The 19,185-nt window shown below is 33.7% G+C and overlaps 1 protein-coding gene across 2 annotated transcripts; it reads left to right on the top strand.

Moving 5' to 3' along the window:
• Window positions 1–123: 123 nt before the first annotated feature.
• On the top strand, window positions 124–18,540 carry LOC144959995 (glycogen synthase kinase-3 beta-like). Of its 2 annotated transcripts, none has more exons than XM_078892916.1 (9): window positions 124–469; window positions 7,309–7,499; window positions 8,095–8,178; window positions 9,728–9,838; window positions 10,559–10,689; window positions 11,459–11,565; window positions 12,707–12,900; window positions 14,162–14,348; window positions 16,729–18,540. In XM_078892916.1, exons 1-9 carry the CDS (start codon window positions 433–435, stop codon window positions 16,938–16,940), a joined length of 1,254 nt encoding a protein of 417 aa, XP_078749042.1. In that variant the 5' UTR covers window positions 124–432; the 3' UTR covers window positions 16,941–18,540. The 2 variants fall into 2 exon arrangements, with proteins under 2 accessions (XP_078749042.1, XP_078749041.1); XM_078892915.1 differs by having other exon boundaries at window positions 124–517; window positions 16,729–17,847.
• The last annotated feature ends 645 nt before the right edge of the window (window positions 18,541–19,185 follow it).

Genomic DNA, 19,185 nt, shown 5'->3' with positions numbered 1-19,185 from the left:
ATGGAATTAAAATGAGACTTAAATTTTGAGAGTATAGAGTTTGCTTACACAATCAAGAAAACAAAATAAGCATTTAATTATCCATGAAAAAACATTTATTTAAATTATTTACGGTAATTCTATGCATCAATTTGTACTCAGCGGAACTGTAATGTCGGCCATTAGATACAGTGGGTTGGGAAACAAAGCGGATTATTCTTGTTCTTATAATTCAAGTTGTCAATTGATTGTTAATTTTATGGTGGTGTACATTGAACCTATGAAATATCTATAGACAGACTGTCCTGTAATATGCCATAATACTCTGGCGTTTATTTATCATTTCACTATTCAGCTACGTTGCTCCCTCCTTAGTTCAGTTCTCATGAGATGTGACAGCAACCGTTGTTTTTTCGAAGGAGGACTTCAGATAGAATTTAGAGTTGGACTAGAATGAGCGGTCGACCAAGGACAACATCGTTTGCTGAAGGTGGAAAATCTGGACAAAACGCACCATTTGGAGGGATGAGAACCATCAGTAAGTGCTGACATTTTTCAGGTCAGCCATGCTGTTGAGACAATCAAAATGGCGGTCACATGAACGTAGAAACCTAAAATTCTATTGAATACTAAGCTGATAATTTGATTCACTAAACGCTATTTCTTTTGAGAAAGAAGAAACGAAATGCTTGTAAAATGACTCAATTTTTGTTGTGATAGGGATATGAACATTTTTATTTTTAAAACACGATCACACTAAAACTATAATGGAATGTTGGGTAAGAGTAGGAGTAGGATTTGATTTGTAATTGTAAATGAATTTAAATGTAAAAAAGTAACGTCTCAGACTCAATCTCAACACAAGTAGTAACAAACAGTAACTGTCAGGACAGTAAAAACTCTGTAATGTGATGTGACTGTGACAGTGAGTGACTAAACTGTAATTCGGTTAGGTCTAGAGTGTTTCTTTATTAATCTGCTTCTTCTACTTCTGGTCTGTAGAAGACAATTTTTTAAAGATTGGAACCTGGATAATCTAGCATAGAGTTGAGTAAGCTTATTCATAAGATCTAAAATCCAACCACACTACATACCTACCTATTTGACTAGGTTGGGCCAGTTGGACTCTAGTCTGACTAGTCTTCCATGGCTATCCGGACACAAAATCCTAAGCACCTGGTGTACTAGATGTGAGGCGGATTGGCAATTCGACCTTGGCCTTCCTCGATTTCTATTTTTATAATCTGCGAACTTTTTTGACGCGAAGAAAAGTATTGGTGACCACAAAATGAACAAGTTGCAAAATCTGAAATCCTACACAAAATCAAACAGGGATACGGCAATCAGAACACATAGCATTATATTTTTTTATTTCAATTTATTTTTATAATTGAAAATTACATCGATTCAAATGAAAATAACAATATAGTGTAGTAACTGAATAGCAATTGTCAATGGGTTATCTAAACCCGCTTTAGTTGATGAGAAAGACAAAATCATTGATCAAGTGGAAGTCCAGTTAGAAATCAAGTAAAACCCTTCAAAGGGAACAACAATCAGTCAAAGTTACAGTGGTAGTGGTCTTCTAAAGGAAAAGCTTTTCTATCAGTTCACCTTCTGCTCACTGTGTCCCCCCGATATCCTCCGATGATTGCGCACACTCATTGGAGTTTCAGAATAGCCATTGGAGATAAATGATGTTCAGACAAAATCAGGACAAAATAATACATATTCCGATAAGAGTTACACGAGCAACAATCCTTCTACAGTCCTAAGGCTATCAGTCAGATGTCGGCAAAGCAAAATTCCTTTTGAACTCCTCTTCTATCAGTTCACCTTCTGCTCACTGCATCCCCCCGATATCCTCCTGTGGTTGCGCACACTCATTGGAGTTTCAGAGTAGCTATTGGAGATTATTCAGACTTTTCCGAATATCCACTTTGCACCTATACTATAGGATATAGTCATAAGGACAGTTTTTTTGACTTAAGTTATGGAAATGGATAAGACTGAGATGTTTGGTCTAAGTATATCAAATAATGTAAGAGAAAAAAATGTTACAGAATATATCGAATGGGCATGGCATTGGACGTCATAGCCTTAATATGATTCAGTGGTTGGTAGTCGGTTCTCATTCTCTGATATCAAATTCAAATCATATTCTGTATGAATTTCCATTATTTGAGGAAGACTGGGTGAAAAAGAAAGTCATATGAATAATGACATAAAATTGTAAGATAAAAAGAGAGCCGAAGGAATGTTTAAAAGCCAAAGCCAAAATATTTTATTGTACCTTGAGGAATTGCCTCATTATTTTACCCAAGACTGCTCTGTACATCAGTTGCATCACTTAATATAGGAACTCTTTTGCTACTTGCATTTACTGATGGTACTTGTAAGGTTGATTCCAGCATTATTTATCATTAATTAACATAATTATAATAGGATATTTAACTACAATCCAGAAATGTCAAAATATGCACACAAAAAATTTTGGAGAGGAAAAATGAAAATATGCTTAATACCACTGCAATGCTTATTTCAAATTGATTTTTTATTGAGAAGAAAGGTTTGGATATTGTCTTTTTAAAGATAGAAATTAGGTTACATTAAAAGTGGGAGCTTGAGAGAATTTTTATTATTATTAAAGTTATTGGGGAAAAGGGGGGAATAAGCATTAAGAGAGCTGACATGGGAAATCTACGTTTGTGTTTATCAGTCACTCTGTTTTATTTACCGCCTCGGAAAAAATAATGATCTCAAACATTTTCTGAATTCTATGTATGATGCTGCTGTCATCATTATCATTAGACAGGTTGTTTTTGCCATCCGACTGATTGTCTCAAGAAAGGTTCTCATTTTTCTATTCAAATTTTACTTCTATTGATGTTCTATTTTAGTATATCTTTTTATTTCCTGTTTAATTCCAAAGTGAAGCCTGTTTTAACGTTTCATTTTCCCTGCTGTCATTAATATTCAATAACCTTTATTAGCAGTAGTAGTGGTGATTGTAGTTGTGGTGCAGCTGCCATCACTACGATCTAGATTATATATATATTTTTTCAAGTTATTCACATAATATTGTGTAATGTAAATTGCCTTTTTTTTCACCTCCCTTCAGTTATTTAATTTTTTTTCTCCATTTTTCCTTTTATTTGTTGTATTTTTTCATATCATGAATATATCCTGTTATAATCCCAACCACATCATTTTGCTCCATTTTAACATGCGTGTTGTATCATATTGTCTACATTGTCAGTAGTTTTCATGAGTTGAATCTTTTCTCTTCTTATTATTAACTGTAGCAATATTAAATTTCCTACCTGTAGTCAGCGCTTAACAAAAGTGCGATATAATGTACATTTCTTGTAGTCTAGAAGTTTCCTGCAGAATAAAATGCAATCCATAATGTTTTTGTTTTTTTAGAAGAAATGATCAAATGGATGGATAATTTCGGGTTACATGCTTATAATATGAGTTGCAATATACTAATGACTAAATTGAGTTCATAGCTTTGCACCAAACTTAAATTTTTAGCAGTATCAGGTATCCCTGTATTGTCCATTCAGCTTTTCCCTATTAACATTGATTTTCTGTTCCCATAGATAAGGATAGAAACTAGAAGTAATGATAATATTAATTTTTTTTTTTTTTTTTATGTCAACAGTCAAATAAATGGTAGTTCTGGAATCTATACTGCAATTCCTCTATTTATTCCATAGCAGCAATTGTACTCATATCTTTATCTATATCAAATTTTAATGATAATGTGAAAATCAACAACAAATATTCTGCTTTTAAGAACTTAATGTAATCCATTCATCATCATGTTTAATGTTGTCTTTAAAATGAAAGGGGGCCTTATATAAGCAGGGTCTTATATTGATCCTGAGAGCAGTGATTCCCCCCCCCCCCCCACCCACCCACCCTCTCTCTCTCTCTCTCTCTTTCTCTCTCTCTCTCTCTCTCTCTCTCTCTCTCTTTCTCTCTCTCTCTAATTGTGATTAGGCAAGCTGGGTCTCTGAGCTTGGTGGAAAGTACTCTGTTATATAGACCAGCATCCTATGTACAAGTTGGGAAGCAATTGTCAGTTTTATGTGGAAAATGGGATAAAATCTAGCTTCATTGGTCATATGGCAATTGAAAAGGCTAGTTAAAAAAAAAAGTGATTGAAATAATATAGTGGGATAATGCAAACTCTTTTCAGAATTTTCATAGTATGCACAGTATGCAGGAGTTTTGAAGTGTTGAACAGATGGTAGCATTCGCCTTGGATAGTACGCTAGTCTATCACAAAGTACTCATGACTTACAGTTACAGATCCAGCTACCCCTTGACTGCTGGGCAGATGGGGAAGTTTGTGGGGGTAAACCTATACTCAGGATTGTAACAGCAGTCTACCTAAGGCTACAGAAACGGACGAATTCTGGCTCAATGAGCCTTATTGCTCTAAATGGCTTTAGTTTTATATTGATTGAAGGAAATGATTGTTCTATAGAAATTTAAAAGATTATGGGTGGCAGTTTTTGATTGGTCAATTAGTAACTTGCTTTTGTTATTTAGTAGTTGTAGAAGTAGGTGGATTGTATGTATAGCCTTGTATTGTGGTGATTATTTAAATACCATGTTAGTGGGAAATCGTTTAAGTTAAAAAAAAAAAAAAAGGAAACAATAGTTGGCATACATAGCCACCACCAGTTCCACCTTCTCCTTCTCCCCTTCTCCCCTTCCTCCCCTGCATCTTAATTTGCCTTCTATTATGAACATATATAACTAGGTTGTGACAAAGGTTCATTTTATGTTTTAACCCAGGAAAGAAGTGGATAGTAAGAAATGTAAAGAATTTGAAGACTTAGCTTTCGCTGGTTTCTCAGAAGGAAATAATTACAAATTACTAAAAAAAAAACAACAACAACTGAGAGGCTGACTTGAAAAATAGTAGTTTTTCAAAAAAATGTAATGAAAATATTTGTACAAAGTTGACACTGCACTTTTTTTTCAATTCTATTCTGGCCATTTTATAGGTGGCAAGACTTATTTTTCATTCATCTGTATGATTAATTATTTTTCATTATTCAACTCGGACAGTGATTAAAACTGAACATCCTTCCATGGTTTTTCAAAATAGCTTAGTATTGGTAATTGATGTCTTTTTGTGTTGAAACTTTGCAAACACAATATTTTTGCACAGTCATAGTCATTACTTTTCAATAGAAAATAGAATACAATAGAATAATTCACAGACAAGGACAATTTCAGTTTCATCTCGATCTTAAGTTCATACATGAATTTTTCAGTTCAGTGACCCCTTGAACTCCCTTCTCCCCCCACCCCACTCTCTCTCACTCTCTCTCTGTCTGTCTGTCTGTCTCTCTCTCTCTCTCTCTCTCTCTCTCTCTCTCTCTCTCTCTCTCTCTCTCTCTCTCTCTCTCTCTCTCTCTCTCTCTCTCTCATGTCCCCTGTTTTTTCTGTTCTTTTCTTTTCTCATGAATTCAGACAAATGTACAATTTTGCTCACACAGGAATAAACGCAGAACTCCTATTCACATAATTCTATGCTGACATAATATCTTTTGAAATCGTAAATTGAATGTTATTCCAAATTCATTTCTTAATTAACCCTTTATTTCATTCCTTTCATGACTCAAAGGGATGAGAGAAAGAGAAAATTGGATGGACAGGTCTGCCTTACTCTGGAAAAATATGTATCTATAATTTTGGTCCAAAAACTCATCCGTCCAATATTGATTGATTTAAATGACCGTCATCTTGGCAAAAAAAAAAACCTCTTAAACCTGGGACTTTGCCAAGTCTTAGGTTTGAAAGTTTTCGCCAAGATAAGGACAAGTTTTGTGGCCGACATTTTAAAAACATGTTTTTCCAAAGTACGGCAGAGTACAGTGGTGCCAACCTTACGTAAAAAATGCGTACTTTTACGCATTTTCATTCATTGTACACATTTTTTCTGAGGATTGTACGCATAATTAAATTTCTATTATTTAAGCATTTTTAGCATTAATGCACTTTTTGGTGTCCTTAAACACTTAATGTTTCTTGACCCATCAGAATTATATATGGATCTGGAAATTGATACTATTTATCATCTATAAAGTGTAAGCGTATTCATTATTTTAAATATTAATTATATCATTGCTATCATGGTCTAATTGCCCATTATCAGCTTTAGTGCTAGTTATCGATTTTACAGAATTGTACGCATTTTTTCAAAATCTTACTCATTTTGGCTCTCCATTGTACACATTTACATGGGCTAGGGTTGGCAGCACTGAGAGTAGCGATTGAATTGGAGTAATGGACTATTCACTGATGTGCAGTGGCTTTAGATGATTAGTGTAGTCGTGAAGGGTGGGATTATATGAAATGAATCAGACCTTTTTTATTTTCTGCATGGATATCTGCAGACAAAATTCACAGAGAAAATAATGAAAACTTTAAAATACTGCCTTGCAATTATGGCAGAATTTGTCCTTTTAAAATGGGTGTGCAGTGATACTTTGCCATGAAATGATTTATTCTGTTTCAATTAAATAGGTATTTGGTTTATCACTGCTTTAACATCTGCTGTATAATCGTGTATTTTATCATATTAGCTGCCTTTATTTTATGTAGACAGGCCTGCTTTATTAAATTTTTACGTATTCATTTGTTATTGTGATCATTTAATGACATGTATAATAATATTTTAACAGATACTTCATTACGTTAAATATTTTTTAAATACACATAATGTGTAGTCAGAGCATATATTAAAACTTTCATTGTTTATTTTATTTATCTACCCCAATTCAACCAGAGCAAAAATCATTTATTACTATTACTCGTTATTAATATAAGTACCACCATATCCTTCATCATTTTAAAAAGAAAAATGACTTTGTTTTGTTGTTCACTTCTAATTCTCTTTTTTATTTTTTTCCTCTTTGTTAATTATGTGTAATATATTTTAAAATATTGATGCTAATTTGTGACGATGAGAGAAGCAATTTTACAATAGTAAAGATAAGGAAATTATTGAAATAGCACCATTCCAAGCTAAGTTGTACACTATATCGCATTTAATTTAAATGCAGTTCTGATATGCACTCAAAAGTGAAATTTAATATTTTTCATAAATGATTATTACACTTAAACTAGCACTAGTTAATATATGCATGGTTAAATGAGGCATTTTGTAAATAGGAAAAATTAAGAAGAAACCATCCCTAACTATAGAAATTATTCCATAGTTTCTTAATACGTTGAGTTTTTTTGAAAGTGGGGTCTGTTTACAGATGTTTCTGTAATTTTTATTTATGTTTTACCCCAAAGGCAAAGATGGCAATAAAGTCACAACAGTCCTGGCCACAGCAGGGCAGGGATCTGATAGACCCCAGGAGGTCAGTTATACAGATGCCAAAGTCATTGGAAACGGGTCATTTGGTGTGGTCTACCAGGCAAAGTTGACGGAAACTGGAGATCTGGTAGCTATCAAGAAAGTCTTGCAAGATAAAAGATTTAAGGTGAGTGTGTGTGTGATTTATGTTTTAATTATAAAAACATATTTATTATCATCACTTTATTAATTTGCACAGTTAGACCATAATTTGATTTCGAATTTAAAAGAATATGAGTTTGATCCATTGTAAAAGAAGTTTTTTTTTCACCACCAATCCATCATTATTTCAGTAGTGGTTTCTACAACGTTAATCTCAGACAAAGAAATGAATGTTCATTTGTCTTTTAAAAAAAAAAAAAAATTGATATTATCATAATTATCAAGTTTATGTTTGATTGAATCTATTTCATGAAATTATGAGACGAATTTTACACATGTTCAGTTTGATCAAGACTTCTGATGGTGTGGTGTTTGGTGATTGTGAGCACACCCCCCCCCCCCCCCCCCCCCTCCATTTAAATAAGAGCTTTTAAATTTACTGTTAAAGGTGATATGAGCTCAAGGAGTATATATAATTAAAATGGAAATGGGCCAGAAATGGCTGTGGGAGTTGAGATAGATTTTTTTTTTTTTTAAAAGATATTTTAGATTTGAAAAAAAAATTGCTACCCTACACTAAACTAGCATGATTTGGTATTTTTCTTTATCTTTATTTTTAGAATCGAGAACTTCAGATCATGCGCAAGTTGGAACACCAAAATATAGTCAAGCTCAAGTACTTTTTTTATTCATCTGGAGAGAAGGTAAGATTGTTTACAAATTTTAATTTGGACATATTCAAATTAATTTATCTTTGTGATCAGATTGAAAAACTCCAGGAAATGATTACAGAGCTGACATCTCTCATCTTAACGCATCAAAACGAATGAGGAATTATAATATGACTTTTTTAAAGAATTTTTGTATAATAATGATTTCTATTGCAATTTTGAAGTAAAAACCCTGCATTTTATCATTGTTTAATCCTGATAAATTGGCATTATGTGTTGGAAACTATGTGAATATAAATGGACATATATAATAATATAAAACAATAGTAATAGATTATTGTCATTCATTCCATCTGAAAATTAAAGTACGTAGTTGACTTTAAAAATGAGCATTGGGTTAAGTGCCTTTGCTATGAAGACGCAGGGCATAAAAACGGGTTCTAGGTTTTAGTGCAATGACAATGTCTTATCCACTTGACCATACAGCGTTTCATTATGCAATGATGCATATTTGTTTGCTTTTTTTTTTTTTTTTTTTGAGTCTCTTAGAATTAAATTGTACTCTACCATTACAATTAGTTAAATTAATTGCTCATTACCAGAATTGCCACTTTCCATTTTTTTTTTTTTTTTTTTCGGGGATTTTTACCTGTTTTTTTTTTTTTTTGTATTAAAAGTTTTTATTGCCTTGAAATAATTGTGGCAAGCTTTTTAAAATCCCGTTTTTTTGTTTTTTAAAATTTGTTTTTTGATAATTTAGATATATTTTGCACAAGTAATACGACTAATCTCAGAGTCCTTTCATAGTGAGTGTTTCATTATTTTTAAGCATCAAGTCTGACGCAAGAATAACTGATAAAAGTCTTTCATGTAATAGGGTAATCTGCCGTTAAATATTGAAGTGATGAACATATGAAAAATATAAATTATAATAGGTCAGTGCTTTTAATTTTGAGATAATCCTTATTTTACAACAGTCTAATTTTGGTTTAGGGCATTACCTGGAAACAATGATGAACTTATTTGATTTAATAATATTGCATAATTTCCTGAATAAGCATGTACAATTTTTTGCCCTCTGCAAAACTAGTAGAATCCAGCTCTGGTTATTTCAAAAAAAAAAAAATACTTGGAAAAATTATAAGAAATATGTTTATTTAATAATTTTGTATCATTTGAGCAGATTCCTGAATAATCAGTTTCAATTTTTCCCCCGCAGCTTCAATTTTTCCCCCGCAAAACTGAGGTAAAATACGGCTTTGAAAAAAAGTATGTTTCCATTAAGTGTGGATTCCCAAGGACGGACTGTTCCTTAACAAACTTTGTTGAATATCGGATTACTTGAATTTGTTGTGTCCTTGAATAAGCTATACCACCAATATATATTCATATTAGGGTATTATAATATTATTCATATTAAATATTATGGTGATTTTAAAAAGAATGTTTTTACAAAATTTTTATTAAGTTTTTATTAAGAGTGATGAGAATAGATGCTATGTTTAAAGAATCTTTAAAGAGTGAAAATATTTTTATTTGGTTAAATGAAATGTTTTCTTTTCTTTTTTTTTTTTTTTTTCAGAAAGATGAAGTATTTCTTAATCTGGTCTTAGAGTTTGTACCAGAAACAGTATACAGGGTGGCTAGGCATTATAGTAAATCAAAACAGACTATACCTATATTGTACATAAAGGTAAGTATATACTCCAGTCAGGTTTTGTTTATCAAAATAAATGTATAAGAATTCTTGTATTAATGCCATGTGAAAATTTCATCGTGAAGTTGTACTGCTAAAATGAAATCCAGAAACATTCATATTTTATATATCATATCTACATTTGATGCAGTGGTTTGATTAAAAGCATATAACCTCAATGGGAGTTTCTAATGTGCTCGGAATGCTTGACATCAAAATTATGAGAATTGAGCATATTTTTCTCTTCAACTCTATGTTTGTGTATATTATCATACAGACTTGCACAAAATTAATCAACCTGTAATCGCATGCAATCAGTGTTCAGAAATTCCAGTTTCATCATCCGACTCAAATTTTATGGATTTTGATGCCTCCATCTCAGACTCACAAAGCTTTAATTTGCTATTTATGCATCTATTTATTGATTTAGCTATCTTTATATGGATCATTTCACAATTTGGGCATTTTTTATATAAAACGACACTATGCAGTGGCCAGGTTATTTTACCAAACTCAACAGCACTAGATTGTATTACTAGATATGATACTGTACCATTTGGCCCTAATATGTCTTGATCTTGCTTAACTCATTTGTTTACATGAGTGGACAGTTGAAGAAGCCTTTTGTTCAATTTCCATTCGGGTTGGTCAAGAATTAAATTGTGGTTTTCAATTTCAAGCTATTTGATGTCTATTTTGTTTCAATCTTGATTGCAGTTGTACATGTACCAGCTGTTTCGTAGTCTGGCCTACATCCACTCTCAAGGCGTGTGTCACCGGGACATCAAACCTCAGAACCTTCTGCTGGACCCGGAGACCGGCATCCTTAAACTCTGTGATTTTGGAAGGTAAGACTGAAGCAGGTTCTCTACTTTTTAACTTAGCTGCCAGATGTCTGCTAATTAGCAGATTTCCACTATTTTGATCGTGCAATTCTGTTATTCCGTTAAACTGGCTTCTCATCTTTTGGATATTGATGGTGATTCCCGCCATCATGCATATATCTCCAAAAAAAAACTATGCATAGCTGAAAGATTTTTCTGATATTTTTTACTGACTTTTAGTGGTCTGCCCAAAGAGACTTTAGACTTTATGTGAAATGTGTTTCATTTTGAATTGAGGCAGATATGTAATGGAAGAGCACACATAATTTTTTAGAGGTTTTAATTTTCGTGAAACTTTTATCCAGTTTTGAAATTTCTCACCGGCAGCTATGCTTTAAGCATATGTGAGGCTGGCAGAGAAAACCTAGAAGGTTGCGGCAAGCTTTGATTTGAGATATGAGCCAAAATCGAAGATAGGGTGCAATTCCATTAAATCTTAGATTTTTGTGAATGATCTTTTGTATACCATTTTTGAATCTATTCATCATGTAATAAAACTTGAAAATAAAAGTAAATATTTTAAATTTGATAGGATTGATAAAAGTTGGAAAGATCGTGGTGATTAAACATTGTTTAAGCTCTGAATTAATAGAATATATTTTAATCCTCTGATGATCTCTAATACCGGCAAAAACGTCACTTGACTTTATAACATGTCTGTTCTGATTTATTTCTCAAAGGAATTATGATTATGCAAAAGAAATCTTTATTTTCGAAAAATTGTATTTTTCAGTGCAAAAGTATTAGTACGAGGGGAGCCCAATGTTTCCTACATCTGTTCTCGTTATTATCGAGCTCCTGAATTGATATTTGGTGCCACAGACTACACGTGTCAAATCGGTAAGGCAGGTTTTTTTTTTCAATGGAAGTTTGAAATTGAATGATCAACATGTTTGTAAATTTTCTGACAGAATCTAGAGTGGTCCAAGGGGGGGGTTTGACCGTGCCCTGGAATAAAACTTAGACCTTTGCTTGAATACTTTGCCATGTGGAAGTTTAATGTGTGCAATTTGTTTTGTTGGGTTTTTTTTTTCTTTTTTTCTTTTTTTTATTTGGAGGTAGGGGGAAGGGGGGGGGGGGGGGGGGGGGTAATAAGACCTATACAATGCTGCCGACCTTTTATTTTTTAAAAATTATTTTTGCGCATTTTCGTTCATTGTACGTCTGAACTTATTATGCTGAGGATCACATTCGGTGTTCGATTTCTACTATCAAAAAATCATATACTCTTTTAGTGTACTTAAACACTTCGATTTTTAAAATATTACCCAGAAGTCTATGTTAGGAGCTCAATAAAAATTATCTGGCTGGGTCGCATCAGATTTATACCTTGATTCTGAAAGTGGGTTATACTTATGTCATCAATAAAGAATAAGGTTATTCATTATTTATATATTGATCATACTATTGCTGGCATGGTCTATTTGTTCATCATCAGATTTAGGCCTTTTCATTTTTTTGTTTTGTTTTCATGATTGTACACTTTTTTTCAAAATTTTACTCATTTTGGCTCTTTATTGTACACAATTGGATTCAATAGTCTGATGTCACGTCCGCCCAGCAATGAGCAGCTTGATTTTAAACAAAGAAAATCGGTACTAGTTTCTTCATGCTGGCTAGAACTTTTTCACATGTCATGTGATCAGAATGTATAAAAGTCAAAGGATGTGATCAGATTTATAATGTTTTTCTCCTCTGGATACACTTTTACGCTCGTCCGTCATTGTTCTGATAGTTAAGAACCAGTTACTAAGTTACTATACGTCTTTACGAGGCAATTGACATCATGACTGTTGAAGCCTATTGCATGGGCTAGGGTTGGCAGCACTGCCTCTATTTGAAAAAAAAAGGATCTTGAGGTCATTTATTTGTTGAGACTGTTGATATAGACTGATAAAATTTCAAGTTTGCATTTTACATCTCTGGGAGTGAAATGTGTTGTCATCACTTTTACTGTCAACTGTTTCCATCCCTCCCTTAGATGTATGGTCAGCGGGCTGCGTCTTAGCAGAGTTGTTGCTAGGTCAGCCCATCTTCCCTGGTGACAGTGGTGTGGATCAGCTTGTGGAGATCATCAAAGTCCTTGGCACTCCTACAAGAGAGCAGATTAGAGAGATGAACCCTAATTACTCTGAGTTCAAATTCCCTCAGATCAAAGCTCATCCTTGGTCAAAGGTATGGGTTGTTGTCTGTTCTTGATTTAATATATATATTTAAAAAGAATTGATTAAAAATAAAAAACGACATTCGGAGCCATTCAGTCTCTGTAGTTGAAATTTATAGTCTTAAATAGACAATATCAATTGCTATCCTATGGATAGGACGCTAGTCTGTCACAAAGTACTTTTCGTCAGGGTGGACAGGAGGGTCAGAAAATTGTTTTGACTTTACCTGGGATTGATTCTGGTCCCTTTGCATGTGTGACGAGTGCTCTACCAACTGAGAGCTATCGGGATCCTGTTGCTTTTAAAAGATGAAACCAATTGAAGAGTGGTTTTCCAAAGCTCTCTTACTCTGTTTTTTTTTTTCCCTTTTGAGATACTGAGGATTATTTCCCCTAAGATTTCTCATTCAGTCTATTATTTTATCATATTTAAACTTCAAATTCACACAAATCGAGGGAAATTCTTGTACCATTTGATGCTTGAAATAAACTTTACATTTCAAGTTATCTCATGGATAGAAAATCTCCAAAAGTAGAAAAATCGACTTAACGAGTTTTGGAAAACCAGCCTCCAATTGCTTACTAACCTTTAAATAATAGGGTAGGTCTATGACAAAGTACTTTCAACCAGGTATTCAATCAATGCTGGCTGGAAAGAGGGGTTTTAAAAAAAACCCCACAAAACCTTGACAGGAATTGAGATCGATAGCAATCCCTTTCCCAATAATCAATAAAGTGTGGTGTTAAATTGGTTGTACATTATGTGGTAAATTTGGATAGTTATCAGAAAAAAAAGTTAATTTCAACCTTTTTTGATGAACAAAATAATCCTGAGTAAATTTTAGTTATATATAGCAAAGAATGTAAAAGTTTGCTTTGTTGAACAACAACGACCCTTTGTCAATAAACCAGGTGTCTTAATTCAATTGCTTATTTTTAAAAATCATTTTTTTCGTTTTTTTGTTTAGACTTTCTGCCTCTATACAGATTTTTTAAAACTCCAGATTCGGATATACTAACCATGAATTTAGGGAAAAATTGGTGAAACTGTTTCTTTTCTTTTTTTAGTGAACAATTTATATTTTATCAAATTAATTCAAGATGGTGGATGTGCATTTCCATGGCAACCACCCTTTTTGCATTGTTGATATGTATTTTTGGAGGAGAGGGGAATAAATTATTTTATTGAGCCATGTTGTATTTATAATGTTTGTTGCCTACTCGTTTACTAATTTGGAAATGGGATTCATGAAGTTCTTTGTTCTCTTCAAGGTTTTCCGTCCTCGCACTCCCCCAGAGGCCATTTTATTGGTGAGCCGTCTGCTAGAATACACTCCTTCAGGACGCATTACCCCATTAGGGGCGTGTGCCCATGCTTTCTTTGACGAATTGAGGGATCCCAGCACAAGGCTTCCCAATGGAAGGGAGCTCCCTCTCTTATTTAATTTTACCAGCACAGGTAAGCTTTAACTATTTTTATTTTTTAAAATGTTTTTATAAAACTGCCGTGAGATGCCTCTGTATTGAAATGGCCATACAAATGATGGTGATGATAATAATCATCGTCACCTTTTATACTTATGGATTGTTTCCAGCACAGGTCCTAAAAGGTCCTCTTCGCCAGGCTTCATCGTCTTTGTGTTTTAAGTTTCTTCTGGATTTACAATCTAAAGCGCATTTATAATTGTACAAAACATGTTGTTCTGACCAAAATTTGTCTAGTCTGCTTTTGAAGCTATTTAGGGTTTTTGCATTCACAACAGAATCTGGTACACTGTTCCATATTTTATAGTCATATTTAGTTTACTTACTTAAACCTCATCTAGCCATGGGGTGCATAAGGCATCTACCAAGAAAGAAATTCCCTTTCGGCTTCCATCGGCTTCATGGATACTGGTATTATTCCAGGTTAAGCCAGCCTTTTTAAGCTCTTCATCATGAATCATCTCCTGGTTTCTTTGGGCCTACCTCTTCATCTTTTGCCATAAGTCATCCATTGGAGTGCAGTTCTTGGCAAAGTCAGTTGCCTCCTAGCCATCTCCTTCTGCGTCTCGTTTATAGTTAAACAGTTTCACACATAGTTATACAGCTCACTGTATTTTGTTGGGCCAAAATATTTCTAAAAATTCTTCGTTGGCATTTGTCTTGAAATCGACTCCCAATTTATTTATTGATTTGGTTGTTACTTTCTACCATTTGCTGCTTAGAGTTTTGTAGTGTCCATGTGTTTATCTTTGGTATCAGTAGCGTTATTCATAGCCTAAATCTGGTATTATGGTGGGATTAACCAAATTGGGGGAAAATTGAATTAAAGTTTAAATTGTAGGGGTGATGGATGGTATTTGCTCTGTGAATTCTTCTCAAATCTACAGTCACGCTTTCTCTTTTATCTCCCCATATCATTTGTGCTTCCCATGCGGTTTTGTGCTCTTTCACTGAAATGAAATCATTTAGCTTCACATGGGTTCTGTTCAAAGTCTTCCATAGAGGGAAAGTCAGATAAATTTATTTTTTGTCTAAGAATATATTTTTTCCCCCTTGTCAATCATTTCTCCATTATGTATTTTGTAGTTGGTAGTTTCTTTGAGAAAATATTTTTTGTCTAACGATTTGGGTGTATCTCTTTTCTCTTAGATCTTTAAGCAGTGGCATTATCGGACTTTCATGTGTTTCAGACTAGCTCTAACTGTGAATTATTATGGATCTACTTCTGATATCTGTTGAACTCGGGCCCCCTTTGGCATTGGGTGGAATTCCCCGAGGATGGGTGTACATTGGCCACCCCTGGGCTGATGAATTCATCTGACCACAGCTTTGCCATCTCTTCTGTCCCCCTATATTATTTGTACTTTCCATGTGTCTCAGCATCTTTGTTCTGGGTTATTTTTGGAATCATTTGCTGAGAGGGAAACAGATGGATTCATCTTTGTGTGTGAGATGGTATTTATTTCCTCGTAAATCATCTCTTGATTGTTTATTTGTCGTGACAATGTTAGACTTTTGATTATGATGCTGATTTTGCAACCATCTCAGTGTGTTCCCTGGGTGGGGACCCTGTAGAAGTGTCAGCATGGGACTAGCATGGGACTTTAGCTATTTCAAATAAGCTTCAAGGATTTGTTGCTCTTGGATCTACTTTTTGAGATCTGTTGCACTCATCTCTGTTGTTTTACTTTCTCATACAAGTTTTTTCCGGCTCTGAAATAACCTAAAAGTTAAGTATAGCAAAGCAAAGCTTTCCCCTTTGTCTTACTTCTTTCTTTGATGCTTAATTGCTCTATTAATTTTGTTTTCTTCTATTTAATCATCCTATTTTAACTGGCTCTGAAATGACCTAAAAGTTTCCCAAGTGATGTTTAACCCCATAAACAAGAAACAAAAAAAGATGAGAATTATAACTTTCTTTAACTCACTCAACCCTAACGCTGATTATATCTGTAGTTTACCCAGGTTACTTTTACCCCATACCTATTTATTACATTTTTCTGAGACAAATTATAGGCGTAGTATCAAAGCTAACGTTTTTAGTTTTTGCATGTTAATGGTAGTTGAATAAAACTATCTATGTATGCTCATTTTAATACATTTTTTCCAATTTGAAAAGTAGTAAAAATCTCTTGGGTTGAGTGAGTTACTGATATTACTCATTATTATATTATATTGGCCATAAGGACTAATATTTCACATTATAATACCACAAAGAGGCAGTTGCTCACATATATTGTAAATCTGTAGAATTTGTTAACAGCAAATCATTGGGGTCTTGTCACTGTCCTAGAGATTTTTAGCTGTCATGTTTTTTTTTTTTTTTTTTTTTTTTTCCTCTTTTACTCTCCCAGAACTTGCCATTGCGCCAGCTCTGAATGCAACTCTTATCCCTCCCCACATCGAAGGAGGAGGCGCAGGTACCACAGCGGTTGACAATAGTGGCGGGAGTCGAGGTGGTAGCACCAGCCAAAACAACAACAACACAATGGACAACAATGCTGGCGGTAGTGGGGCTGGGGATGGAGGAGGACCTGGGGCGACTGCAGGGGGGAACACTGCGTAATGACGGTTTTTGGTGGTGGTGATAATATAAATATATATAATAATAATAACGATGACAGCGATTGTGGTGACGATGATGATGTTGATGAGGATGAATTTAGAGACAAGACTGACTTGACTGATTAACGGACTGGTCGACAGATGTGCGAGGACGACATTGATTTGACTATAGAGAGACATGTGTTTGTTTTTAAAAAGTAAATCAATCTCTTATTTATTTTATACTTTATAATTAATAAATTCATTCATTCATTTTCATTCATTCTCATCGTGGTGATTTCTTTTTTTTTTTTTTTTTTTTAATTAATTTTTTTTAAAATTTAGAAATGATGGAAATTTTACCACTCACGGTTTTTACGGTTTTTACGTTTGAATTTGTGAGTGCGGAGACTGTATATATTGTTGTAATTTTAGAACATGATAAAAGTATGATCTTTGAGGTGTACGAGGCTGTATTGTGTAACTATGTATTATACATAATAATATTGAATTGACTCAGTTGTCAGAGAGGGAGAATCGGGGATGTCAACATTATCATTTGGTTTAACTAAGATTCTAAAAAGATGAAATTTGTTCAGTTGCTTCAACAAGAGGAATGGGAGAACTTATGATTTGATGAACATGTACTATTACAATTTTAATCAGTATATACAGATTTTCGGAGATCATGTTTGATTAATCAGGATTTTTCTCCTTTGAATTTTAATTTTTGTAACTAAGTTTTAGTGGAAAACTAAAACAAGATATAGGTATGTTTTCTAAGAAATGGGTTTATGACCAAATTGATTCTCATTCTAAATTGCCTTAAAGTGACATTTCTTGAACAGAAAGATTAAATCCTGCATTTTGCAATAATAATAGATTTTAAAATCTTGAAATTCCATTCTTTTTCTCAAAAAAAAAAAAAAGAAGATTTTTTATGTTACTTTGTAATGTTGGCATCTCTACATTGACTATCTTTCAGCTGTGTGTGTGTGTGTGTGTGTATGAGATTTTATAATGTGCGTGGATATATGTGTGTTTCTGTGTGTGTGTGTGTGTGTGTGCGTGCGTGTGTGAATTGGATTTGCTGGGTGGGGTTCCCTACCTCCACAGTGGGCAGGGAGGTACTTACCGCGTCTTCTATCCCCTTATATCTGTTTTCCAACATGCTTTCTGTCTTTGTCTTGGTGTGAGATTGCTCGGTTTTGTCCCAACCCTGGCCGGAGTCCTTGACTGGGAGGAAAACAGTCAAATGCATAGTTATTGTTGTGGGAGATGATATTTTTTTCCTTGTAAATCATCTCTCTGTTATGTGTTATTATATTTGTTATTTTAAATGTATAATGCAAGCATTTGAGTGTATTCCTCTTTGTTGGATTTTGTGCTTGTGTCTGGATGAGACTTATAGGTGATCTCAAACTAAGTGCATTGGTGGTATGCTCTTGGAATCTACATCTGATCCCTATTTGTTCCCAGTTCCCCTATGTCTTACTTTTTCTTGGGTGCTTTTATTGTAATTCTAGAACTTTTTACTATCCCATTTTCTTCCTTTTTACTGGCGCTGATATGACCTTAATGTGTTGCAAGCGCCGTAAAACCCTTAAAAACAAAAACAAAAACAATTGGATTTGCTTTGGTGTTGAATGTAGGAAAAAATAAGTGAGCCACTTTACACGATGATGGAGATGATGTCGACATAATAGTGGACAATCAGTTTGTTTGCATGAATGAATGAATGAATGAATGATTGAAACATTTGTACAGATTAAAACTGAAAAACACATAATGGAACACAGGCAGACAGCAGCACAAATCCATAAACAACTAACAAATTTTAACACCACTTCGCTTAATTATGATAATCACAAAGACTACTCTCATACATATTTTTAACATATTAATCAATCTTGTTTTTACAATCTTCCTCATAAACAAAATGGCATGTAACAGCAGGAGGCCTGCCATTAAAAATTATACGATTCGTATACAAGAACTGATTTCTTATTATTCTTTTTTTTTTTTTAAATAAAATTGGCCAAAATCAGTTTATTAAATAATTTTTTATTTTTTTTTAAAACTTTTTTTTTCTTGTCTAAGACTGCTTAGATGGTTGCTTTTTATGATTGAGATGGGCATTTTCCCTAGAGTGATAAGCACCACCTGCGAGTTATCTTAAGAGCAGCGCCTTATCAAGAGCTGGAGCAAGTTTGCTTAAGACCATGTACCTTATACTCGATTTTTTTAGAGCCAAATTTTCAACAATT

This window comes from Berghia stephanieae, chromosome 14 (genome assembly GCF_034508935.2).
Source record: "Berghia stephanieae isolate SIO BIC M18660-M18661 chromosome 14, UCSD_Bste_1.3, whole genome shotgun sequence".
NCBI classification, from domain to species: domain Eukaryota; kingdom Metazoa; phylum Mollusca; class Gastropoda; order Nudibranchia; family Aeolidiidae; genus Berghia; species Berghia stephanieae.
Note: the sequence above shows the minus strand (reverse complement) of the source record. Positions and strands in the feature narration are given on the sequence as shown.